The sequence below is a fragment of the Panthera leo genome, chromosome E3, assembly GCF_018350215.1.
Source record: "Panthera leo isolate Ple1 chromosome E3, P.leo_Ple1_pat1.1, whole genome shotgun sequence".
NCBI lineage: Eukaryota > Metazoa > Chordata > Mammalia > Carnivora > Felidae > Panthera > Panthera leo.
Window position 1 is genome coordinate 3670552 of NC_056694.1, and position 24952 is coordinate 3695503.

General features: G+C 63.2%; 2 protein-coding genes across 4 annotated transcripts in view; both read left to right on the top strand.

The window, feature by feature from the left end:
• FOXK1 (forkhead box K1) overlaps window positions 1-1706 on the top strand; it is a 64194-nt gene extending 62488 nt beyond the window's left edge. The window contains exons 8-9 of the mRNA XM_042922754.1: window positions 511-735; window positions 1197-1706. Coding sequence (XP_042778688.1) covers window positions 511-735; window positions 1197-1465 — 494 coding nt within the window. The 3' untranslated portion in view covers window positions 1466-1706. The remainder of the gene's footprint in view (window positions 1-510; window positions 736-1196) is intronic.
• Window positions 1707-13451: 11745 nt separating this feature from the next.
• Window positions 13452-24752, top strand: AP5Z1 (adaptor related protein complex 5 subunit zeta 1). 3 transcript variants are annotated; one of them, XM_042922068.1, is made up of 17 exons: window positions 13452-13536; window positions 16456-16593; window positions 16786-16972; window positions 18108-18252; window positions 18436-18548; window positions 18955-19123; window positions 19468-19608; window positions 19895-19932; window positions 20034-20196; window positions 20667-20845; window positions 21470-21612; window positions 21890-22030; window positions 22640-22751; window positions 23028-23125; window positions 23571-23703; window positions 23782-23996; window positions 24206-24752. In XM_042922068.1, exons 1-17 carry the CDS (start codon window positions 13496-13498, stop codon window positions 24474-24476), a joined length of 2427 nt encoding a protein of 808 aa, XP_042778002.1. In that variant the 5' UTR covers window positions 13452-13495; the 3' UTR covers window positions 24477-24752. The 3 variants fall into 3 exon arrangements, with proteins under 3 accessions (XP_042778002.1, XP_042778003.1, XP_042778001.1); XM_042922069.1 differs by lacking the exon at window positions 13452-13536 and adding an exon at window positions 15132-15972; XM_042922067.1 differs by lacking the exon at window positions 13452-13536 and having other exon boundaries at window positions 15132-16593.
• The last annotated feature ends 200 nt before the right edge of the window (window positions 24753-24952 follow it).

The window sequence follows — 24952 nt, forward strand, 5'->3', positions numbered from 1 at the left end:
GGTGGGGAGTCCTTGGAAGTCGTTTAAAAACCGCTACAGGTTCCTACGGGAGGCACGTCGGGCCCAAGGAATAACGGGTGCTCGCGAATGCAGCCCGTGGCACGGAAGATGCTGGCGGGAGCCTGACTCCGGGGCCTCCTTCTCGCAGCCCCCACGCCTGTCGATCGCGTCATAACGACAAAGGCGTTTTGGGGAAGGAAGTCTGTGACTCCAGATGCAAACCTTTTCGTTCCAGATGATACCGTCCCTTCGTCTGTTTTTATGTTTCGGGTTGGTTAAAGTTCAGGCTCCGGCAGTGTTTTCCTAAAACCCTATTCATCGTTTTTCTCGTTTCAAATGTATTTCGTCGGTAGGATTTTTCTTTTGAGAAAAGTGTTTTCCCCAGCGCCGCCTTAAAGCCGCAGTCCAATCCCCCCCCCCGTAAACAGACTTCCTGCCGCGGCTCGCGTGGGCATGGGCGCGGGCCGCCGTGGCGGGCCCGCGGGGTTCGCACACACTGTATTCCTGCAGGCCTGGAGGAGAAGCCCACCATCGCCTTCGCCACCATCCCCGCCGCTAGCCGCGTCATCCAGACGGTAGCCAGTCAGATGGCCCCGGGGGTCCCCGGCCACACGGTCACCATCCTGCAGCCAGCCACTCCGGTGACCATCGGGCAGCACCACCTACCGGTCCGGGCCGTCACTCAGAACGGGAAGCACGCGGTCCCCACCAACAGTTTAGCCGGCAGCACTTACGGTGAGGCCCTGCCCGGCCCCTGCCCCTCTGCGCCCGGTCGCTCTGCGCGGAGCGCCTGCCGTGCGAGAACGTCCGGTCGATCCCTCTGTGTCCTCGGCGCGGGGGGCTTGCCGGTCAGGCCGGGGCCGGCGCCCTGCCGAAGGCAGAGTCCTCACGGCCCAGCGCTCACACCCGTGGGGTCGGAAAATAGCCGGAGGTGGGCGGCGAGTCCCGGCGGGAACTGAAGCAGGGGTGCAGCTGCAGGGAGGGGGCGGGGGCCCCGGGTGTCCGCAGAGATCAGCAAGAGGAGGGCCCCCAGGCGAGAGCAGGGTCGGGTCGGGGAGGGCGCGGCCCTCGAGGCCCAGCCGGCGAGGGGCCGGGACCCGGGTGCCCGCGTGGTCGGCCTGGCGCCCTCGCAGCGGCTCCCCGTGTGCCGCCCTCAGCCGTTCGCCAACGCGCACCTCTCTTTCCTCCGCTCCCAGCCCTCACCAGCCCCCTACAACTCCTGGCGGCCCAGGCGAGCTCATCCACACCGGTGGTGGTCACGCGGGTGTGCGAGGTGGGGCCCGAGGAGCCGGCGGCGGCCGCGGCCACCACCGCCACCGCCCCGGCCACCGCTGCCTCCGCCGCCTCTTCCACCGGGGAGCCCGAGGTCAAAAGGTCGCGCGTAGAGGAGCCCAGCGGGACTGTGACCGCGCAGGCCGGGGTGATCACGGCCGCCGGCCCGCAGGGACCCGGAACCGGGGAGTGACGACGCCTGCCTACGGGCCGAGTGGGACGCCCGCCATAAGGGATTCTGGAGCCAGGCCCTGACCGCCGACCCCCTGCCGCTTGCGGACCGCGACAAGAAGGCTCCACGGTGACCTGCGCACGTGCCAAACGGACAGGACGGTCTCGGCCTCCACCCGCACCTGGACGCACTCGTCCTCCCTGTTCTGTCTCCTGCCCCTGCTGTGGTTTAAAACAAAACACATAAACAAGTTGAGACCGCTGATTGTATGATTCAGGAATTGTTTGTTTTTATTTCCTTCTCTCCTGCACCGTCTTCTCTCCTGGGCCCGTGGCCGAGGGCGTGGGGGACGAGGCCGCGGCCCAGCGCCTGGAGGAACGGATCACGGGCAGACTTAGCCGCGAGCAGAGGCGAGGCTGCCGGAGCACCCGTGGCCCCCGGAGGCCCAGACGGAGGCCGTCGTGCGAGGGAGGGGACGGCAGCGGCACGGGTCCTCTCTGCGGCGGATTGGGAGTGCGCAGGAGAAAGGCAGGCGCTGCCAGAGCCCGGAGCGTCCCGTGGGGTTTTCTCCCTAAAGTAGCGACACAGAAAGCATTGGCATTAATCTGGGGTGCGGGGCTCAGGCTTGGCTTTCTTATTTTGTTGGAACGGTGGGATTCAGGCTTCATCTCAAAATCTGAGATAAACACAAAAGGAAGCAGGTGTCTGTGAGGTCTGCGTCTGTGGACAGCGTGACGGCCGTAGGCCTGGGCTTCTTACTGGCATTAATCCTGTGACGAGTCAATCCTGCCGCTCTGTCTGCTAACTTCAAGAAAGATCGACGGCCTCCCAGACTGGCGTTCGGGGCGGAAAGCTGTGTGGGCGGGAGCGGCCGAGGGTCCTCGTCCAGAGGCCCCGAAACCGGGAATCGGCGAGCCCTGTGTCTTCAGCGGGCCTGAGGCCCCAGTGCCTGGATGCCGTGGGACGCACAGCGCTGGCGGGCACCTCTCGGATACCATCAGCAAGTGGCGGTCGCTTTACCACCCGACACGTACCTCCTGCTGTAAGTCAGGCCGTGTCCTGTGCCCGCAGCGCCGGGGCCACACCGCCCCTGTGCTTGGCTCTTGCTGCCTCCATCGGTCTTGCCTGCGACCTGGCCGCATGACCAGCGAGTGACGCCAGGCTCCCCGGGGCCGAGGCCCTGCGCTCACAGACGCCCCGTGCCTCCTGGAGCCGTCACCACAGCCGGAGGTGAGGCCGCCGCACTCCTGGTTTATAGCCCAGTTTGGGGTCCACGTTCTAGCTCTTCAGCTCCTCTTGGAGAACATTCTCAGGAAACGTCAAGTGGTCTGTGAAAAGCGACTCTAAACTTGGCCGGCCGCCCCAGCACTGGTTTTTCTGACGGTGGACACCGGGCCCTGCACAGAAGTCCAGCAGGAACAGTTTTTCTTCCTGGAAGTCGCCTGTCCTCAGCATCGGTCTCCAACCAGCAAAGCTGCCTCCCCAGGCCCCCGCCCCAGCGGCAGCGACAGGGAGCGAGCTCGGCCCCTAAAGCCCCCAAGAGAAGGAGCGGGCCTGGTGGGCCGGGTCAGGCGCCAGCTCAGAGCGAAGGAGAAACCGCAGAACAGTCTCGAGGCCGTTCAGGCAAGACGGGCTTATGTGCCAAGCGTGGCCGGGCCGTGGCCGGGGCGGGCGGACAGGCTCTGTCTCACTGCCGTGGTCGTCAGTCGCCAAGGACAAATCCAGAGTGTCCTGTCGTCCGGCCTGTGACACCTCGTCTGACATTCTTCAAGCCCCAAACCGCTCGTGTCTATGGCACCAACTTCAACTGGGAGAGAAGCTCTTCTGTGAAGTCCCCACCCACTGCCTCCGGTGACACTGGGGTGCAAGTGGCCAGGCGTGCCGTCCTCGGTGATGGGAAACCTCACTCTGTTCCGCGTTGGCGATTTCTGCTTCATAAACTCTGTCCTTTGCCGCAGCGTCTGGTGTGTGTGTGAGAGGGCAGGTGGGGTGGTGGGCGTTGCACAGGCAGTCTGCCCCTTGCGAGGGCCTCACCTGGGAGGATCCGAACCCAGGGCCTGCCTTCAGGTCGGCTGTCAGGAGGTCCTGCCGAGGGGACTGTATCTGCTCACCGGCCGGCAGGACGGCCCCAGGTTTGCCCCCGTGGGAACGCTGGGCCGGCAGCCTGCACGGGACACGCAGGACAGCGTGGGCGCGGAAGAGCCTCGGGCCTTCGCCAGGTCTGGTGAGCCTGGCGCCGACCCTTTGCTTGCCCGGCTTTGGAGACGCTTTGGTTTCCGTTCATTTTTGGTGATGACCCACCCCATGTTCGGGCAGTGGTTCCAGGAGAGGGAAGACGAGAGAGGGCAGGGTGTCCATCGGTGGGTTCTGCCACGTGGGGAGCTCACGGGACTGAGAAGGGGACCCTGTGGGGTCAGCTCGGACGGGCGCAGGGCAGAGGGGCAGGGCTAGGCCTTGGGGGAGCTGCCCGTCCGGGCTCACAGACGGTGGGCGTGTGGGTGGGTTCACGGTCCTCTGACCCAAGAGCGGGCCTGCTCCTGCCCACCCTTGGCCTGGGACTGGTGGCCGGAAGGCTGAGGGCAGCCTGCACCTGGGGACCAGATGCACCTTAGAGCGAAAAGGTCGTTCCGTGCCCCTGGAGCCAACCGAGTGATGGTCTCCCCCCACACTGGAAGCAAGAGTGCCAGGCTATAAATGACCAAGGAACCGCGGCCCTCAGAATCTTGGCCACGTGTGACCCGCCACACGTGTGGGTTGCAGAGGGGGGGCCCGCCCCCACCCCCCCACCAGTGGGGGAGAAGCGGAAACAGCTCGATCCCGGCACCATCCTGGTGTTGGTGTGGTCTCAGGGGTCTCAGAACCTTCTCTTTGGTCACCCGGGGGCCCGGGTGCGTGTGAAGGGGGCGGCCAGGCAGTTGTGCGGGCTTTGGGAAGGTCCCGTCTCCCCTGCGTCGTGACACAGGGCACTTGGGCCCTCTCCCCCTGGTACCCGGCTTCCCTTCTGTCTGCTGCTTGACCTGTCGCCCCGTCGACCGGCACCAGATGCAGGAAAACACCCTCTCTGCACAGGAAGGAAGTCACAGAAGTAACTACTCAGTAGCTGAGCGTTTCCCAACTGGACGGTCTGGTGGGCAGTGGAAGGAAAAGGCCTGTACCCAGAGCTCACGGGGCGTGTCACAGGGCCCAGTGAGTGCCACGGTGCAGGGCACAGAAGGCCACAGAGGCACGGCCCCTGCGACCGTAGGGTGGACCTCACGAGCGGTCCGCGTCTTTCTTGCCGCGGACGCTGTCCTGAGTGGTGCAAGGACAGGCTGAGGCAGAGCGCCAGGGGCTCCAGCAGATGTCCTTTTCCACTATCTCTGTAAAGTCGTAAAGGTAACAGGGCTCACATCCCCCGGTGAGGTTATACACCTGCCAGAACCGCCCCCACCCGTCCTGGGACACAGCCCTCTGGGCCTCGGCCCATGCCCTGGGGACCGCAGGACCGATGGCCGGGTGCACTGAGCCCCGCGCTGGGGGGGAACGGGTCCGCGTGCTTACAGCCGCTCCCGTCAACTCCCCACTCTCGGTCTGGTGGGTTCATGTTCAAGGTTTGCGGTCTTCCCTTTGTTCTCTGTTTAACAGCCAGGCCAAATTGCGAAGGTGGCGAGGGATTTCTGAGTCACTAAAATGACTATTCTGTGATTCTCGAGCTGGCGGGGTGGGGGTGCCGCCACGGCCAGGGGGCGGGGGCCCTGCCGCGCCCCGATGGGTTCAGCGGGGACCTGCTGGTCCCTTTCCTGCTCCTCACCGGGGCTGGCGGAAGACCAGTTTGGGGCCGTGGGCATGATTCGATCAGTGCTCTCCTTTCCTCTGAGACTGGGTCTCCGTGGAGCATCCAGAGGGAGCACACGAGGTCGCTCCGTTCATTGTTCAGAAGGAGAAGGCGTGCCTTTGGCCTTGGGGTCAGTTTCTTTATAGAGACAAAACAGGCCTCATTTGAAAAAAGATGCTTAGTTGAACGTGTAGTTGAACGTGAGAAAGCGTCAGGGAAGAAACAATGTTCCCCGAGCTCTTAGAGCCCAGAAGTGAGTCCCGTGGCTGTGCGTTTCTCCAAACGCCTCACATTCCGCTTTGCCCTTGAGCGACTGCGTGCGGGCGGGACGCAGGGCCATCTCGGGGTCACACAGCGCCGCCCCCCGCGCCCCTGAGAGGCGGTAGCTCCCCCAGAAAAGGGATCAGGGCAGCTGTGCTCACAGATGCTGAAGGGATCGCGTGCTGCTTATTTTAGGCACCGCGACTCTCTGCGGGTCCCAAGAGGCAGAGCTGCTAAGAGGAAGCCCGGCCACGTGGCCGCCAGTCCCCACCAGGCCCCCCGACCCACGGTCCCCACCAGGCCCCCCGACCCACAGTCCCCACCAGGCCCCCCGACCCACAGCCCCACTGCTAGCTTGGCTTAAAGCAAAGAACGTCTCCTCCCAGCCCCCCCGCAAGCCGCCTTTGTGATACCTCAGCCTCGAAGCAATATTTTCTGAGAAGAATGTAAGTTTGTCCGCGTGCCCGTGTGGGGCCGCCCTCCAGACGGGCCTCCACAGGGGTGGCCGCGCCCGCAGTCTCTTGCAGGGTGTCTGTCCCTCGTTTTCAGCTTGTTTTCCAGTTTTATACGGTCCTTTCCTTTTACGCATTCTGTCCCGAGGCCTCGCCTCCCGCGTTAGGTTTTAAATGCTCAGGACCTGGCCGGGTGGGTCCTCGGCAGCCCCAGGAGCTGGCCGAGGTCTCCACTGTTGTCCCTGGTGCCGGCTCCAGGACGGGACTTTGTGACGCAGCCACAGGCGCGTTCTCCAAACTGAAATAACACAGGCCCGCTTGCCCGGCTGCGTTAAAGGAAAATCGTTTTCCTCCCGCGTTGAGCGAGGCCACCGCCTGTCCCGCAGAGTCCTCAGGGGCCCCAGGCCGTGTGGGGCCGTCTCTGCCAAGGCGCTCGGCAACCCCGGCTCGGCCCTGCGGCCACTTGGAGGGACGCTCCACGACCTGCCTCTCCACCGTGTCCTAGGAGGTCCGCACAGAGGCACCAGGGCCCCAGGAAGAAAATAGGGGTGCTGCCTGCGCCCGCTCCCCCCAGGAGGGGGGACACAGGACAGCTAAACGGAGGTCGGACGTCCGCAGGATCACTTCTGCGAGCCTGACGGACCCCACGGTGCCTCCGCCACATAAGAGCGAGTGTCCGTGCCGGCTGCTTGCGGGAGGCCCGGTTCCCATCTAGAAAACAACCCCTGCCTCCACCCCCAGACACACGCCTGGTCCCCGGGACGCTGGAACGCAGCCAACTATTGGTGGGAGGCCCTCCTGCCGGTCACTCCCAATCGGGGCTTCCTCTGAAGCTTTGCCCGCGGCCCGGGGCTGAGGCCGCACTGCATTGCTACACAGGATTGGGAGGAAATTCTTTGCGTTAGTGACGCTTGGGGACCCCGTCTCTTTCAGTTCTCCTAACCGCTGGTTTTGGCCGTGAGGATTCAGCCAAGAGTGAACGGAGCAGTGACTTCATTTCTGGGCATGTCTGTCCCCGTTCCTGGCACCTGCTGGCATCTGGGTGCACTGGGGAACGTGAGGAGCAGGCCCCGGGGGCCGGCGGGGGGGGAGCTGCATCCGCCGCTCCCTCCACAGGTTCTGGTCTCATCCCAGGCGGGCCGGCGAGTCTCCAGGTGGCTCTCTCCTCTTTGCTCCAACCCAGATATTTTAGGACTCAGATGATAATTGGAAGAATTCTGGCTTATTCTCTTTGGGAATCTCTTCTGGAATAGTTTGCTCATTTGATCCATCTGAATATTTATTGGTGGTTTACTCCGCGTCAGAAACAGTAGAAAGTGCTGGGGAGGCCAGGCCCGGGAGGGATGTGGCCGTGTAGACAGGCCACGTGCCCTGGGTTGCTGTTACATCGTCTGGCACGTTGCACAATGTTTTCCTTAGCTGCAGTGGCAGGGCTGTTCCTCTGAGCTGTCTCCCAGAGTCCCGAGGCGCCCAGTGACCTGTCGCCCCGAGTGCTGAGCCAGCTGGCCGCACTGCAAGAGGGCCTTGACTCGGGTGGGTTTTCCCCGCACAAAGTTAACCGGCGTGAAGGATGTCAACCTGTGCCTGCTGCCTCTTAAGCTCATCACGTCTAACTTTCTGTGTTAACTGACCCAGATTCCTCCTCCTCTCCTTTTTTAATCCACAAATATGGGATTTAAAATCAAGCATTTTAAATTTGGCCCTTCCCTGCTTCCCTCCCAGCTCCCTGCCCGGAAGGCTTTCTGGATACCCGGATACTTAATTTACGCGGCTCAGTCTGTATTTCAGGATGGGGTGAAGGAGGAATGAGACAAAGGTGGGACCCAGACTCTCGCCCGGATCAGCCCCGCAAACCCCGTGCCCGCAGCACGGCCCGCATGATGAGGGATTAAACCAGTACAGAGGCTTGTTACCTTCCCTGTAAAGTGACTTGGGGGGGGCGGGTGTTGGGGGTGTGTGCACGCGTGAGCGTGTTTGTACAGTGGCTGTCTGAAGTATCTTTTCACCGTATGTTTCATCATCAGTGCTTGAAAAGCGGTGGTTGCCCACACAGTGGAGACTCGGCTCCCTGGGCCCGCGGCGGGCGTCCGTCTGCGGGAAACCCTCCCGGGAGGGACCCAGATGCCCCGGCAGGTGGCAGGTGGCAGACGGCCCGCGGTCCCGTCCGCTCCCGTCCTCAGAAAGACGAGAGGCCCACCTCGCTGGGCCTGCCTGCGTTTTCGTTTCAAATGGGATACAGTATTTTTTTAATAAGGAGCCATACTTTTTTTTTTAAAAGTTTGAGATCTGAATGTGATTTCTAATTGTATCAGACGTTAATGTTTTAAAGCTATAACAAAGTTGCAAATTTCTACTTTTTGTTTTCCATTTATTTTAACTGTCCTTTTATCTATTAAATGGTTGTATGTGGATGGGGAAGTTCTGTTTCTCCTCTTAGCATTTGTTTCTATAACCAGAAATAAAATTATATATTACAGAAGTGACCCGGGGCTCTGTGTGGTCCTTGTGAGTGACTGCTGAGGGACAGACGGGTGGACACCCAGCCACTGTCTGCTCCCTGGCGCGGGGGGGGGGGGGGGGGGGGGGGGGGGGGGGGGCGCCTGGCCCCAGGGGGCCGTTCCTGGGGCAGGTGTGTTTTCTCCCACTGTGCCCGGTAGCCCTTTCCCGGGAAGAAGCCAACGGACAGGTGCCTGTGATTTCCTGGCCTGGCCTGGGCCCCGGGGAGTTCCCTGAGTGTGCGTGTTTGCAGCTCCAGGGACGGGAGGACAAGCCACATCTGCCCCTGGACGGAGAGGGACCGGCGGAGCCTCTACCGGCTCCCAGGCACCGACGGCGAAGCTGGGGAAGCCCACCGACGCCCGTAGCCGCCTCGCGGGTGGGCCCTCGCACCCACCAGGGGCGGAGCCTGGACAGACTTGGGTTCACAGTTCAGCGGGGGGGGGGGGGGGCTTCCACCTCCAAGAAGCCCTGTTTCTTCATCTGCAAACTGGGGCCCCTGCCTCACAGTGTTCTGTGCATTAAAGGCCATCGTGCACGTCAGCTGCGGTGAGAGCCCCCCCTTTGCAGAGCCCGGCCGGGTTTACGATTTCAGCCGTCGTAAGAAGGGTGCCAGTCCTGACTTGGGATTTCATAGAAACGTGCATTTGTCACAGACGCATCTTTGGTCAAGGTTCTCCAGCATTTGTGCACGTGACCCCGTCCCCTCGCCGAGCCAAACAACTGGCCTCTCTCGGGTTTTGCGGTTGCCTGCGGTTGTAACTGAAGCTTGAACCCTGCTTTCCTTCACCTCACCCCACCGCCACCGCAAGATGCTAACTGTAAGCCTGAGCTCAACCTTAACAGAGTCGGGACATTTCAGGATTTTAGCCGAATAACGAGCAAGAGTGAGAATAAGCTCTGTGAGCTGCGCTGGCTAGTTAGCGTCCTTCTGAAACGTGTAGCTTTTTAAGCCTCGGTTTGTTTTTCTTTAAGTTGTTTTTTTTTTTTATTTTTTTTTTAACGTTTATTTATTTGTGAGACAGAGGGAGACAGAGCATGAACAGGGGAGGGTCAGAGAAAGAGGGAGACACAGAATCGGAAATAGGCTCCAGGCTCTGAGCTGTCAGCACAGAGCCCGACGCGGGGCTCGAACTCACGGACCGTGAGATCGTGACCTGAGCCGAAGTCGGACGCTTAACCGACTGAGCCACCCAGGCGCCCCTCTTTAAGTTTTTTAAAAGTGATTTATTTGGGGAAAGAGAAGGGGAGAGGGGGAGAGAGAGAAAATCCTAAGCAGGCACTGCACGGTCCGTGCAGAGCCCCATGTGGGGCTCGAACTCCCAAACCGTGAGATCGTGACCTGAATCAAAATCAACAGTCGGACGCTTAACCGACTGATCCACCCAGGCGCCCCAAGTTTCAGTTTTGATCAAGACGACCATTTCTCACTAGTAAGACCTTAAGATGCCAGTTTACACAAATGGAAACGTTGTTGTAAGAAGCAGTCAAATATCACCCTTGGGAAGGTGCCTAGGGTGTGTGTGCGCAGAGAGGGAGGGAATGGCCCCGGCACACAGCCAAGCTCTCGGTGCAGGCAAAGCCGCTTCGTGAAGCGGGGTGCGTGCCAAAGCCAGCGGGCGCACCCCCCGCAAACGACAGACTGCGTCCCGGCTGCGTGCACAACTGCCAGAATCCGGAAACCAACCGAGTCATTCTTCGCCGACAGTAGAATGGCGAGCGGCGACCCGCCCTGCAGTCACACGCCGAACACAACACGGCTCGAGACCGCCACACGGACGCCTCTCGGGGCGTCGGGCCGAGCCACGGCGAAGGCTAAACGCCGTCGGCTGGCACGTGTAGGAAGCGTGAGCAGGCAGCACTAAGGCACAGTGACAAAAGCGAGGCACCGCGAGCCAGTGGGGCGGTGGCCGTGCGGCCTCACATTGGTGTGCGGGGTCCGCTCGTGAGAGCCGCCTGCTACACCTCCGGGAATTTTGTGAGCCAGTTGCTAAAGCCATCAGTAAAAATTTTAATTCTCTAAATTACATTGGAAACAAAGGTAGTGAGTACTCGACTCATCACTCGCTGCTACCTGTCCCTGTGTTCCTGGGCCACCCCCACCCATGGCGTCCGTAACTGGCTCCCTGGGCTGCCCAGTGACGTCGCGTTGGCAGCTTGGAATTCTGCCATTTGGGGAGTATTTACACCACGGAAATTATCAAACGCTACGAGCCAGCCCTGTGCCCCCCAACGAGCTAGCTGAACGTTTACTTCCGTACCACTGAATAATAGAAATGAGAGAGCTCGTTGAGTTCACTCAGAATTGGTGTTCCTCATATGTTTTACCTCAATAAACATTTTCTTAAGCTATGAAATTGTACTTGAACTCCTTTATAGGTCTCCAGTTTTGTAGGTCTAAATGCCGTTAACCTTTGAATTTTAAATTTTTTTCACGTTTATTCATGTTTTGAGAGACAAGAGACAGTGCGAGCAGGGGAGAGGTAGAGAGAGAGGGAGACAGAATCGGAAGCGGGCTCCAGGCTCCGAGCTGTCACCACAGAGCCCGACGTGGGGACTCGAACCATGGACCACGAGATCATGACCCCAGCCGAAGTCAGACATTTAACTGCCCGAGCCGCCCAGGCTCCCCAATGCCATTAACCTTTGGGCCCGATGTCTATGCCGTGGCCCAATGAGCCAGTAAACTCGCACCAAAACCACGGGTCATTAGTGAGCTATCCGCTGGTATTTTCACACCCAACTTCCTGTGCGTTCGTGATTCCAGGGCTGGGGCTCTGCAGATCCGGCCCCGCGGCGCCAGCCTCTCCCTTCAACACGGAACACGGGTGCTCCCGCAAGGCGGGAGGGTGCTTCCTGCTCCTGGCCGCTTCCTGCAGCAAACGCTCCAGCAACGGCAGGGCAGTGGATTGCAGTTAGATTTTGCAGCCCGGCCCGGACCAGCGGCCCGCAGGTGCCTCCTCCCCTCCAGGCTCCACCCCCCCCCCCCCCCCACCTGCTGCCCATTCCCCACTCCCGGCAGCAGCTGCGACTCCCCGTGCCTACGGGGTCGAACAGAACAGCCAGGTGCTTCTCGCCTGACTGGCCCCGACCCGTGCCAGCTGGGCCGAGTCCGTGCCTGCCCCGCGCGCAGGCTCAGCGGCTCTCAGGACTTGACCTCCACGGCCCCGCCTTCTCCCAGACGCTACTTCTCTGGCCCTTCCTCTGCAGGCAGCGCACAGTGTGGCTGCCCCGGGGATCCCCCGCTGGTTCCGAGCGCCTCTCCGCTGACAGGTGTGTGACCTTGGGCGCCTTCCCCAGTTTCAGCTTCAGTCCACCCATGCTTCAAATGGTGGTAATAAAACCACTCAAGCTGTCCCCCGGTTCGAGGAGATCATTGACCTGCGGTGCTGCGCATGTGGCAGGCCTCCCGTAAAGACCTCCCAGGACAGACTCCCTTCGCCAGCTCCCTTCCTCGTCACTCTGTGGCCCCGTCTCCAGGTCCCCGGCACCAGCTGCCCTCAGCACCTCCTGGGTGCCGGCGCGGCATCTCAGACCGCCACGTCCGGGATTCTGGCAGGTGAGTGCCTGGCTGGTCCTCCCTCCACCCTCTCTCCGGCATCAGGTGTGTCCTTACTGCTCATCCCTCAGAGGCCCCCCCTGTCCCACCACCCTGCCCAGACGCCCAGACACCCGACTTCCCACAGCGCCCTGCTTTCACTCAGCTTTTTCTTCCCTCCATAGCACTTACCACTGCTAGGCAGCTGTGCATTTGCATAGTCGATCATTGCCCACCTGCTGACTGTAAGCTCCCCGGGCCCCCCCCCACCCCGTTCCCTTGTTCTCCAGAACCTGAAACACTAGCACAGTGAAGGGACTCAGTCATTGCTCGCTCGTTGAATGAATGACTCCCCAAACTCCTCCTCTTCTGCCCCAATCCCAAGGGAATGGCACCTCCCGGAAAGCCAGAATCCTGCTGTTGCCGTGATTTTTCCCTGTTCGCCCTCCTGTCCCCAAATCCGTCCCCAGGTCCTACAAATACTCCCCGTGAACGGTTGCTGAAACTGCCTACTTGCCATCCTGGTGGCCTTTGCCACACTCGGGCGACCTCCCTGTCTCCTGGGCCACCCCATCCACTCTCTATCCTGCTGCCCCTATCCTGCTGCCCGACATCAGTCCCCCCGCAGGTGCAGCAAGCCCCAGGAGGTAGGCCTGCCCCTCCCCACCCCTAGGCCCGAGGGCCTCTGGGATCACGCTGGGCTCCAGTCCCTCTGGAAACCCTTTCCGCCAGCACCCTGCCTGCCCAGCCCAGCATTCCCCACCCACCATGGTCACCGCCCGGGGCATCGCCCTGAGCCTCCACCCAGTCTGCAGATGGGAATACTGTGGCCACACCTCCCCCAGAACTACTCCTCTCTAGGCCTGCTGCCCGCAGCCCGGGGTTGTGGTGGGCATCGAGTAAGACTTTCTAAAGCACCACGAGAGCCTAGACCGGTGCCACACAGAGGGGAGCCTCAGAAGAAAACACTGCTGAGGCGTTCGTTCGGCTGTTCCCTGCAAACTGCCACACGCCGCAGTTTCACGTTTCGGGTCCTAGTGAGCAGCGGACCCGCACAAGCCGGTGTAGTCTGTGGTCAGGTAACCACCTACAAGTGGGACAATGGCGCTGCGGCCGGAGGCAGGCCGCCTCCTAACGCCACCGGGCACCCGGAATCCATCGGGGAGGACCTGGGGCCTTGAGGTGCTGAAGTCACGGGGTGCTGGGGGTTGCGGGGTCGCGGGAAGGGGCGAGGTTCGGGGGTCTCGGGGCCCCAGGTCTCAAGGTTCCGGGGTCCGCAGCCCACTAAGGCAACCAGGAACCCACCTGGGCCCGTGGCGCGAGCGCTGACGGCCCCGCCCCCTCGGACTTGCTCCACCAAAGCCCATTGGTCGGCGGCCTGTCCGCCCCGCCCACGTGACGCGACACGTGACGCGACCCGGAAGTGGCGGGCCGCGGGCCGGGCTGCGGGCGGGGCTCCCGGAGTCGCCGGTGTTGGCGGCGGCGGCGACATGTTCACGGCGGGGGCCGAGAGTCTGCTCCACCAGGCCAGGTGCCCCGACCTTTCCCTGGGGGCTCTTGGCGGGGGGGGGGGGGGGGGGGGGGGGGGGGGGGGGGGGGTTGTCTCAAGCGACCCGTGCGTGGCGACTCCAAGCAGCCCTCCTGGACCCGCTCTAGCGACCAGGGGGACGGGGAGGCCACGCCGTCCAAGTCTGGGGTTGGGGGCCCGGGATGGGGCCCCGCGGACTGGCGAAGGCTTGTGGGTGAGAGCCACCCCCGCCCCACGCCCAGCAGGAAGTGGGACAGCCAGAAGCTCCCACATGCTTTGGGGTCAGGAGCACAGAGCCATCCAGAGGCTGGAGAGCCTGGTGGGACTGAGCCACAGCAGCGAGCACAGCGCCAGGCTCAGGAGTTTGATACCATCCGAGGGGTGGGGGAGCCAAGGGAGGATTTTGCGATTTAGAAAGACGCCTTCCTGAGGAGGGGTTAGATAAGTGGAGAAATTACCCACCTGCTTCTGGCCCGCAGCTGGCCCTGGATCGCCACTAACTCATCGGTAGCCCTTTGCCCATCAACTAACCAGTCATGAGACAAAGCAGAAAGGGGGCCAGGGCTAAAACGCCACCGTCATCAGATGGTGTAAGACTTGAAGCTACTTGCATCCAAAAAAATGCCCGTGGTCAACTTTTTTTAAAAACCCCCAAACTCGATCTGGCGCTGGACCGATTGGTGGGAAGGATTAGGATCGCTGAAGCCGCTGTAATTTAGTGAAGTGAGATCTTGAATGTATATTAGGTTCTAAAGGCTGTGAACGGGGCAAAAATATGTGGCCAAAATCACCCTGCTGGGAAAGTGCCTCATCGATTTGTGGCCCCGTCTGTCTCCATCACTGTTGGGCAGATAATTCCAATATTCAAGTTCCAATGTTAGGGTTCTTGTTCACTTGAATTTAGGGGTTGTAGGAAGTGAAAATAGGTATCTTTAAACACCAGCCTCTCTCTCAAGATGCAACATGGTCACGCCCACGTTCTTGCGAGATGACACTAAGAGCAGACACCCACTCAGAACTTCAGTGGGTTTACTTCTCCCAACTCCCCTCTGCTCCTGGTCATAAATTTCGTGGATAGAAAGGCAGGATGACTAGCCCTCACCATCTTAATATTTCTCTCGCGCTGACTTGGACAGGTGAGTGTGGGTGGTTTGAAGGTAGAATGTGGTTCGATATCCAAAAGTGAAATACACGTGTGATGCAATTCCTCTCTCTCAGCGTTTGAGGAAAGCTAGTCCCTATCAGGTGTCACTGGTTTTCACTCTGGCTCTAATGAAGCCTGTGATTTGGGGGGAGCACTTTAAAATAAGTTGCTGATGTCCGGGAGTTAGGATTTGCAGTGAGTTTTTGTTTCTGAATTCTTCAGAGCTGGAAAGCAAGGGTGGAAAAAGCGGCCAGGAGCATCGCTTGTGAGCTGAAGACTGAGTGAAGGACAGGGGCTCTGAGAACGGGTGTGCAGAGTGCAGCAAGTCAGGGGGCAGTTCCAGAAGCTGCAGCCAACTGGAGGCTCTGCATGAGGAGATAACCAGCAAGGGATAAAGTCAGGGGTATTTCAGGCAGAAGGTCCATGCTGGGGGGGGGGGGGGGGGGGCGGCGGGGGCAAGAGCAGGGGAACAGAACTGCGGGATTCTTAGACCAACTAAGGAAGGCCAGGGACCCTCTACTCATTGTTAGGGTCGGTAGGAGCTTGGCTCTGATGGCCTTGGGGAGCCACTGAGGGGTTGGAGCAGACTGGGTTTTAGAAAGCATCCTGCAACATGGGGAACATGCTGGAAAGGATTCATTTGGGAGGAGGAGCCTCCCATATTATTTTGAGACGGTCTGGTAGCTTCAGTCCCATTAACCCGGTTAGAAACGACCTGGCCCGGCCTCTTGTCTTTCTGTGTCCTCCCCCCACAGCGCCGGTTACGTGGTAAGCCACCGAATCCGACTCTGGCTACGTCAAAGGGAAACAAAAATGAAAATGGGCTGGGAGGTGAGAGGGAGACCTGAAGTGGTGGCAGATTCATTGAGATTTATCCGCCAGCCTCCAAGTAAGAACAGGAAAGACGAGATGCTACCCCAGGACCCCAGCTCCCGATGTCTGCTTAACCTTCTCATCAGCCCGAGTCTGGAGATGCCCCATCTGTAGTGGTTCAAATTTCCAGACTCTCCTGAGTTCGAGCATCTCATGGGTCCAGCGGGGATTTGGTGGCCTTTAGTCGTGGCTCGGGGAAAGATGGGGGCCCTTCTCCGAGACCCCCCCACCACCACCACCCCGGAGATCCGTAGGACCGTGTCTCCTTGGCATGTTATCTTCTCTTAGCTTCTGGACTGAAACAGAACTTAAAACCGGCTTTCCATTTTGAGACTTTGTTCAATGTCTTACCAGTTGTCAACGCTCAACAGATACTATTTTTAACCAGGCAGATTAAACACTGGAATAAGAAGCTGTATGTGGTAGGCATACCTTACATGTCACTGCACTTGTCCTTTAATACATGAGATTCTGCTCTTGTCCCACAAGCTCAAGGCTCGTTGAGCGGATCTTTTGAAAAGCAACTCACTTCAAGCTCAACCTCCCTTAATATGGACTCCTAAAACCACTCGGTTTTAGTTCTTCCGCTCCTGGGACAACCAAATCCGAATGCGTGTGGTCTCTATCGGGGCTTGCTGTCGGGAGTGGTGGTCTCCCCCCGGCCCTGCCCGCCAGGGGAGGGGGGAGGGGACCCGGTGATGGCTGGGCCCCAGGGAGGGAGGGAGGAACCAGGCCGGGTAATCAGGTGGGTCCCCACGAGAGGCAGAGGTGCCACGGGATGGTGGAATCGCTCTCTCGCCCACACCCGGCCTACCCTGCTCGATGGGCATTTCCTCCCGTGCGAGAGCTGCTCTGTCCATGGCTCAGGGCAGCACATCAGGTGGCTGGCCTCGCTCTCTGCTCAGGGACATCCGGGACGAGGAGCTGAAGAAGTTCTGTTCCCGGGTCGTTAACCTGCTGCAGAAGGAGGAGCTGGGGCCCGACGCCGTGGACGCCCTGCAGAGGCTCTTCCTCATCGTGTCAGCCACAAAATACAAGAGGAAGTGAGTGTGATGGTCTCTGGGGTGCTGCGGGCCCCGGGCCAGGCACCCAACACGAGAGGCCGCAGGCGGATACCCGTCAGCCCTTGGATCCAGAACGTTCTCTCTGCCTGCCGGACGGTCCGGGGCGGTGGCCCCGGGGGGGCTCCTGTTGGGACACGGCCCCTGCTCACACGGCCTTGCCCCCGCCCCCAGGCTGGAGGACACCTGCGTGCACCTGCTGCAGACCACCCTGTGCTCGCCCAAGTGCCCCGAGCAGCTCCAGCTCCTGTGCGCTTCCATCCTGAGAGAGATGTCGCCCCGCGACGACCTGAGCCTGTCCTGTGACCACGTCCAGAGTGCCCGGCAGCTGAGTCTGGTGGCCTCTGTGCTCTTGGCCCAGGTAACATGGCCGTCCCTGCTTAAGTGGGCCTCCCTGCCCTAGGTCACCCTGGGGTGCCAGCGCACGGCCCCTGTGCGGGCGCCGACCTGCGGCACAGGCGGGCTCGGCTTGGCCTCCCCTCCATTCGGCCGTGTTTCCGGCTGTCGCTCGTGTACCAGTCCTCCGACACCTGTGTGCTTGTAGAAGCGACAGAAACACCTACCTCTCCCCACCCCCCCCCCGCCTCCCCCTGCCTTTCCCCCCCCGCCTCCTCCTGCCTACCCCCCCCGCCACCTCCTGCTTCCCCCACCGCTGCCTCCCAACCCCCCACCTACCGCCTCCCCCTGCCTCTCCCCACCGCCTCCTCCTGCCTACCCCCCGCCACCTCCTGCTTCCCCCCACCGCTGCCTCCCAACCCCCACCTACCGCCTCCTCTTGCCTCCCCCTCCTGTCTCCCCCCCCCACCTAACGCCTCCCCCTGCCTCTCCCCATCGCCTCCTCCTGCCTCCCCCTCCTACCTCCCCCTCCGCCACCTCCTGCTTCCCCCACCGCTGCCTCCCCACCCCCCCACCTGCCGCCTCCTCTTGCCTCCCCCTCCTGTCTCCCCACCCACCCACCTACCTAACGCCTCCCCCTGCCTCTCCCCATCGCCTCCTCCTGCCTCCCCCTCCTACCTCCCCCCTCCGCCACCTCCTGCTTCCCCCCACCGCTGCCTCCCAACCCCCCACCTACCGCCTCCTCTTGCCTCCCTCTCCTGTCTCCCCCCCCACCTAACGCCTCCCCTGCCTCTCCCCATCGCCTCCTCCTGCCTCCCCCTCCTACCTCCCCCCTCCACCACCTCCTGCTTCTCCCCACCGCTGCCTCCCCACCCCCCCACCTACCGCCTTCTCTTGCCTCCCTGCCCCCACTCCTATCTACCCCCATCTCCTCCTGTCTCCTCTCGTCTCTGGGGAAGCATCAGGGCTCTATGAAGGCCAATCCAGGCCCCAGTCCTGGACACGGGTAAAAGGTGACCTCACTGAAAGAATGATGCTAGCAGAGCAGCAGCCTTCAGAACTGGACGGTCCTTTTCCAGAAGTTGTCAGACCAAAATGACTTGTCGCTCTCACGCCGACGTAAGTCACTGCTTTCCGGTCCACCTGTGTTCTGTTTGAAGGGTGACCCGAAGGGGGAGGTCAGGAGCGTGGGCCAGCGCGTCTTCAAGATCCTCGAGAGCCGGCAGCCCGAGGGGCCCAGTCCCAGGCACCTGCTTCCCGTCGTGTCCAAGATCACCCACCTCGCCCCGCACACCCTCCACGAAGGTATTCGTCCTCCCTGAGAGGCCCATACGGGTGGCACAGAGGGAGGCGGTCCGGGGCACAGCACCCTGTCGGGAGCAGCTGCTTGTTTTCTAGAAAGACCTACGAGTGCCCTTGCAGCCCGCATCTGTGGATTTACGTATTTCCCACCTGTTATCCCCGCTCCCCCCCCTCCCCGACCCATAGACCAGACCAACCAGCTCAGCAAGCGGCTGGTGGACTGGCTCCGCTACGCCAGCGTCCAGCAAGGGGTGGCGCACACTTCCGGAGGCTTCTTCTCCACACCCAGAGCCCGGCAGGTGAGCCTGGAGACTCCCACCCTTCCTGTCCCTGGGCGGCCCCGGGCCACGTTGGCCGGCCTTGCCCGCAGGGTCCCTTCAGCTCCTCCCGTCTTTCTACCCGCCTTGGTTCCAGAATGATCCCTCTGTGTCTCCACTTGGGTGAGGGAGTTTTGGGTCTCGCAGGGTCACGGCCCCCCAGCCCGGGACGTCGTGTGCCAAACGCGCTGGCGAGCATCGCTTACCTGCCGGGGCCGCGTCCGCTCGGGCGCTAGCGTTTATGCATCTCCCGGGGGCCGCCCCCGCTTCTCGAGTGTGGACGGCCACACCCGGTGTGAAGGCGGGGCTCCCTCCCGCTCCCGCGTGGTCTCCGCCCTCCCCGGCCCGGGTCCCCACAGCGCTGCCCATCCTTCCTTGCCTCCCGCAGCCCGGCCCGGTCACCGAGGTGGATGGGGCGGTGGCCACGGATTTCTTCACGGTGCTGTCCACGGGCCAGCACTTCACAGAGGACCAGTGGCTGAACGTGCAGGCCTTCTCCATGCTGCGGGCCTGGCTGCTGCACAGCGACCCCGAGGGCCCCAGCGCCCCGGACGCAGGTGGGACGTGGTGGGGGAGCCACGGGAAGGGGGGCCCGGGGGAGGCTCCAGGCGACGCCGGCAGCCCCGGCCGAGCCTCAGCGGCACCGAGAGGCCCTGCCCGGTCTGGGGCGGGATCCGGAGTGATCTCGGAGGGCGGACGTCATCAGGGTGTCCGGAGAGAGCTCCCCCGAGCCCCTTCTCCTCCGCGGTCTGACCGGCGGTGTAGACCGGCGGGACTCGCGGGCGGGGCACACCTCGGCTCCACGGGGGCGTGTGCTGAGGGTGAGACCGGCCCCGGTGACTTTCACGCCCCCGGACGGGCTGGCCTGGGCGCCCTTCGAGTGCCTCGTTGTCTTCTCCAGACGACAGGTCGGAGCTGGAGGGCTCGACGCTGTCCGTGCTGTCGGCCGGCTCCACCGCCGGCCGCCTGCTGCCCCCGCGGGAGCGGCTGCGGGAGAAAGCCTTCGAGTACTGCCAGCGCCTGGCGGAGCAGAGCACGCGGCGTGAGTCCCGGGGCCACGTCCCAGGCTGCTCGTGGGGCCCGTGGGGCAGCCTCTCTTTCCCGGGGGGGGGGCTTTGTGTTCCGGACGTAGACCCCGGGGAGCCGGGCAAGGGACAGAAGCTGTCCCCGGCCCTCCCGGGCATCTGTCCCAATGTCTCGTCCACCCCGGGGGGCCGCTCTCTGCTCCCGGATGGCTCCCCGCCCTCTCCTCGAGCCTCCAGAACAGTGCGCCCCTCGTTCACTGTTGTGACGCTGACAGAGACCAGGGGACCGTCTTCCTTCTGCAGGAGCCCTGAGGAAGGGGGACTCAGACCTGCAGAAAGCTGTAAGTGCGGGGTGGGCAGGGCACGCCGGCCTCCCCGGCTCCACCCAAGCCCACCCCGCGTCCCCGTGTCCCCGCGTCCCCGTGTCCCCGTGTCCCCGCAGTGCCTGGTGGAGGCCGTGCTGGTGCTGGACGTGCTCTGCAGGCAGGACCCCTCCTTCCTGTACCGCACCCTGTCCTGCCTGAAGGCCCTGCACGCGCGCCTCTGCGGGGACCCGGCGCGGGTGCGGACGCTGCTGCCCGTCGCGCAGTTCTTCCTGAACCACGGTGAGCCTCCGCCTTGAGCCTGGGGGCTCAAGGAGAACCTTCCGGTTCCCGGCCCGGGACAGCCTGTCTCTTCTCGCGCTCTGAGGGACTGTGAGCAGCAGGTAGTGTCGTTTTTCGGCGGGTCGATGTAGCGAATGAAAAGGTAGCGACTTCACGCTGACCTCGGAACTCCTGGCCGTGAGGGTTCACCGGAGTTTCGTGGGAGGGGCCGTGGAACCCAGTACCTTCCAAAGAACGTTCCGCATCACGTCCCTCAGAGGGATCGGTCTGTAACCAGAAACTCTCGGGAAGAGCTGAACGTAGTTCAGCCGGTTTTTCTCGTGCGGGGTGCACACCCCAGAGCCCCTGGTGTCCCGGAGACACGTGTGGCCTCGGAGGCCTGGCCCGTGACCCCGAGGGACCCCAGCCAGCGGCAGAGGTGGGGACGCACCTGCCGGGGCCCCGGCCCTGACCTTGCTGGCGCCTTTCAGGGGAGGCGGCCGCGGTGGACTCGGAAGCCATCCTCCGGCACCTGCTCACCAGGACCCCCTCCGAGTTCTTCCACAGCCCCATGCTGGCCTTCGAGCTCACGTGCTTCTGCAGAGACAACCTTCCCCTGTTTGGCAGGAACCTGGACATTCTCAAACGGAGCTTCCCCAACCTCTTCAAGGCACGTGTCGTCGTCCTCGGCCAGAGCCGGGGGCTGGGGGCCGGGGGGGGGGTACAGGGCGGAAGGTGAACCGTGGGGCGGCCTGGGGGTCCGTGCGTCACACGGAAACAGCACCTACGCCGGTGGGGAGAGCCCTGTGCTGACCCCCTTCAGAGGAACAGGGGGCCTGACAGCGGTTTATTCTCACGGGTTTGTCCAGATGGTCACATCCGGTCAGCCCTTCATCCAGGAGCCTTGCCTGCTGTGCCCAGCCCTTTGGTGCTGTTGACTTCCGATGTCTTTTGTGACTGGTCACGGTCACTGCGTGGCCTTTGCAAATTCAGCTAGAGACACTGTCCTTTGATTAGAGGGGGAAAAAAATCCACGGCAGGTGGAAAGAGATGACGTTGATTGTCAGGAGAAAGCGAATGCAGAATCGGAGCAGGGACAGAGGGCAAACAGGCCGGGGTGTCTCAGGCTCCAGGATCACAGGAGGGACCCTCCCCCGGCCGATGGGCAACCCGGGACCCAGGCGTCCTCCCTCTGCGGCGGCCCGTGGGCTCCCAGACGACGGCCCCGCTGCTGGGCTGTGCACCCCACACGGGCCCCCCCTTTCCCATCGAGCCGCCTCGCTTGTCACTGCAGCTCCTGGCCTGGAACAGCCCGCCGCTCACGGCCGAGTTTGTGGCTCTGCTGCCGTCGCTGGTGGACGCGGACACAGCCGTGGAGGTGCTTCATGCGCTGCTGGACCTGCCCTGTCTGACTGCGGCCTTGGACCTTCAGCTCAGGTGAGCCCCGGGGGCGTGCCTCGGCCCCTCCCTGCCCCTGCTGCTCTGCCCGATGACAGCGCCTCCCTCTGGCTCTTTGCCTCCCGTCGGCGCCATCCCGGGGCCCTGGAGCCCCCAGCCCGTTTCTCGCAGGTGGAGCCTCGCCCTGCAGACACCGCGCCCCGGGCCTGCTCCCGTCACCCTGAGGCCCGCTGGCTCGGGTGCCGTGATATCCCGGGGACGTCTGCTCTGTCTTTGCACGAGCTAAGCCCGGCCTCAGGCACCTGCTTGTTCACAGGTTGTCGCCAGCCACATCCGAGAGGCCGCTGTGGGACCCCTCCCTCAAGATCCCCAGCTGCCTGGAGGCCTCCCGGGACCCCCAGTTCCAGGGTCTTCTCCAGCACCTGTTGCGTGCCACGGCCAGCGGGACCACGGAGAGGTGGGAAGCCTCTGGGGTGCGGCACCGAGGCCTTGGGACCTGCTGTGTGTGGCCAGAGCCTGCTCCAGGGATGGGTGGGACCCTGCTTCTGCCCCTGGGCCTCGTGCCTCCCGACGCGAAGAGGCAGGCGCGGCCGACCCCCGCTGCCCCGCCACTGCTGCAGTGGCCACGTCATGGGTGCTCCCTGGACGTGGGCCTCGTGCTCGGCTCCCCGCCGGCTCCCTGGGTCAGTCTTCGTGACCCTGCGAGGTACGTGCTGTGGAGATTCCGTTGCACAGAAGGAGAAACTGAGGCGTAGCACGCCCCGGGAGGAGGAGCCTGGGGACCAGAACAGGGCATCCTGACTGCAGATCCCTCGCAGCTTGGCCCCACTCCGGCCCTCCCTGTGTTCCATCCTGATGACGGGGGCAGAGCTGCGGTAGACGACGCTCGTGGTGACACGTGCCCTGCTCCGAGGAGGCTGGTGTCACAGAACGTGGCCCGGGCCGTGGCGCTCTGACCGCCGTCTCTTCCCTCAGGCCCCGGCCCACCGTTCATGTGTTGAGGGCACGTGTGTGGGCTCTGGGGCGCGTGTGGCGGAGACTCAGTGGGCCACGCTGTGTCCTCCAGGTTGGGGCCCCTCCACCGGCTGCTGCAGCCCCTGGCCAGCTGCGCCCGTGTGGTCCAGTGCGCCCAGGCCGTGCCCACCTTGCTTGAGGCCTTCTTCTCAGCGGTGACCCGGGTGAGCCTCACACACCCGCGGCCCCGGGGCAGCCCGGAGGGAGGACGGGCTGCACATGCGCCCAGGGATGGCATCCTCGCAACGGACTCGTGCAGAGCCTGCCTCGGCCAGAGTCACGGGGAAGGGTGGGAGCCGCGGTGGGGCCGTCCTCCTCCCCAGAACGGGGGCCCTGGGACCTGCCCGGGACTGGCGCACACGGCTGGGACCGGAGCAGAGCGTGGCGTGAGGTGACGTCACCGGGACCGGGACTGAGTCGGTCTCCCTCCTGCCCCCCAGTTTGCCGACGGGGCCCTGACCAAACAGCTGGCGCTGCTGCTCCTGGAGAGAAGCGACTCCCTCTTTCAGGTGCCGCAGTACGAGGCCCATGTGCACAGGTGGGCCCGCACCCCGCGGCTTCAGTGTCCCCTCTCAGGTCCCATGTCCGGTCCCCGCTCCCCCTGTGGCTGACCTCCTTCCAGCTGCCACCTAGCGTCACCCCCAGGCCCAGCTACCAGGCCAGCGCTCCGTCCCTGTGTCCGCCCCTCGCCCCAGGTCTGTGATCCCCGTGCTGGCCCAGGTCCCTCTCCATGGAGCCCTCTGGGCTGCCCGTTCTCCATTCGGAGGGCCCGATGCACACGGGCCTGTGGCCAGGCCGCTCGCCAGCCCCGGCCTCCTCCCCGGGGGTGGAGGGGCTGCGGGTTCCTTTAGGGGCCAGAACTATCTGCACCCCGACCTGGTGCTCAGAGCCTTCCGTTTTGTCCGCTGGCTGTGGTTCTGGGTGAGGGGCCGCGGCCTGGGGCCTGGGGGCGGCCACGGCCCACCTGGGTCCTCCCCGGGCAGGGTGCTGAGCTCGCGGTTCCTGGCCCTGTGCGCGCTGCACCCGTCGCTGGTGGTGGAGCTGGCGAAGGAGCTGCTGGAGTTCGTGGGGAGCGTGAGCGGGATCCAGGGCCGAGGGGCCATGCTCGCCTCCGTGGTAAGGCCGGCCTCCCTGCCAGCACCCCCGCTCCCGAGGCGGGCGGCCCGCAGGGGGCTGAGGTCTGTCCCTACCCAGGTGTGGGCCATCGGCGAGTACCTGTCCGTGTCGTGGGACCGGCGGTGCACCGTGGAGCAGATCAACAGGTTCTTCGAGGCCCTGGAGGCCGTGCTGTTCGAGGTCACCCAGTCCCGCCCGTCGGCCGCCCTCCCCAGGTGTCCCCCGCAGGTCGTCACCGTGCTCATGACCACGCTGACCAAGCTGGCCTCCCGGAGCCAAGACCTGATCCCCAGGTATGGTCGCGGCCGGACAGGGAAACCCTCAGGCTTCCCGTGGGGAAGGGAATGGGCCCCGGATGCCTGCCCGGTCCCCGATGTCCGCTCCGCGGGGGGAAGGCTGCTGGCGTCGCCGCCTCGCTTCTCCAGCTCGAGCCCCACGAGCTGGGGGCCCCGTTCCACGTGCGGGGCACGCCTGCAGCGGACCCGGGTCCCTTCATCCTCAGGGTCTCTCTGTTCCTGTCGAAGATGAGGACCCCGGCCCAGAGCCCAGCCCCGAGCTCCACGAGCTGCGAGGAGGACGCGGGAGCCGTGCGCACGCGGGCCGCTGAGCTGCTGACCCTGCTGAAGATGCCCAGCGTGGCCCAGTTCGTGCTCACGCCCAGCACGGAGGTGTCCGAGCCCCGCTACCACCGCGACGCCAACACGGCCCTGCCCCTGGCCCTGCGCACCGTCAGCCGCCTGGTGGAGAAGGAGACCGGCCTCCTGCCGGGGTGAAAGGACGGTGACGAAGAGCCCGGCGTGAGGGCCGGGCCTCGGCTTCCGTGATCAGAGGGGACGTGAGGAGGCCCGGGTGGGTCTGGGTCCCTCAGTGCTTGCCAGGACCGTCACGTCCTCAGTCGGTGGCTCTTTGTGTCTCTCTCCAACCCTGGTGGGCTGTGTGGTAACACAGGTATGATTTGGGGCTGGATGGCATCTGCTTGGTCTGTTTCGGGCTGTTCCTGGTTTCGGGCAAGAAAAGGTACAGCAAAAATAAACCTCTTCCCGCAAGTATCTGTGTGCACAAGGCAGGGGCTGTGCGCTTTCTCCACCCAGGGGGGCAGGGCCAGAAGTGGGGGTGCACTGCTGGTCTGCGAGACCTGGCCCTGGGGACCCTCGTGCAGCTGCACCAGACACCGGAGGCCGTTCCTGCCTGCTCCGTCCCCACAGCGTCCCGGAGGTCCCAGAAAGAACCGCCCGAATACCGGCAGGGA

What these genes read in the sequence shown, in the direction of transcription:
- AP5Z1 (XM_042922067.1), top strand. Translation starts at nt 16,373, where the DNA reads ATGGGCATTTCCTCCCGTGCGAGAGCTGCTCTGTCCATGGCTCAGGGC. An exon ending in GCCACAAAATACAAGAGGAA is followed by an intron (nt 16,594 to 16,785) that starts GTGAGTGTGATG and finishes CCCCGCCCCCAG; the next exon opens with GCTGGAGGACACCTGCGTGC. An exon ending in CCCCAGCGCCCCGGACGCAG is followed by an intron (nt 19,124 to 19,467) that starts GTGGGACGTGGT and finishes TGTCTTCTCCAG; the next exon opens with ACGACAGGTCGGAGCTGGAG.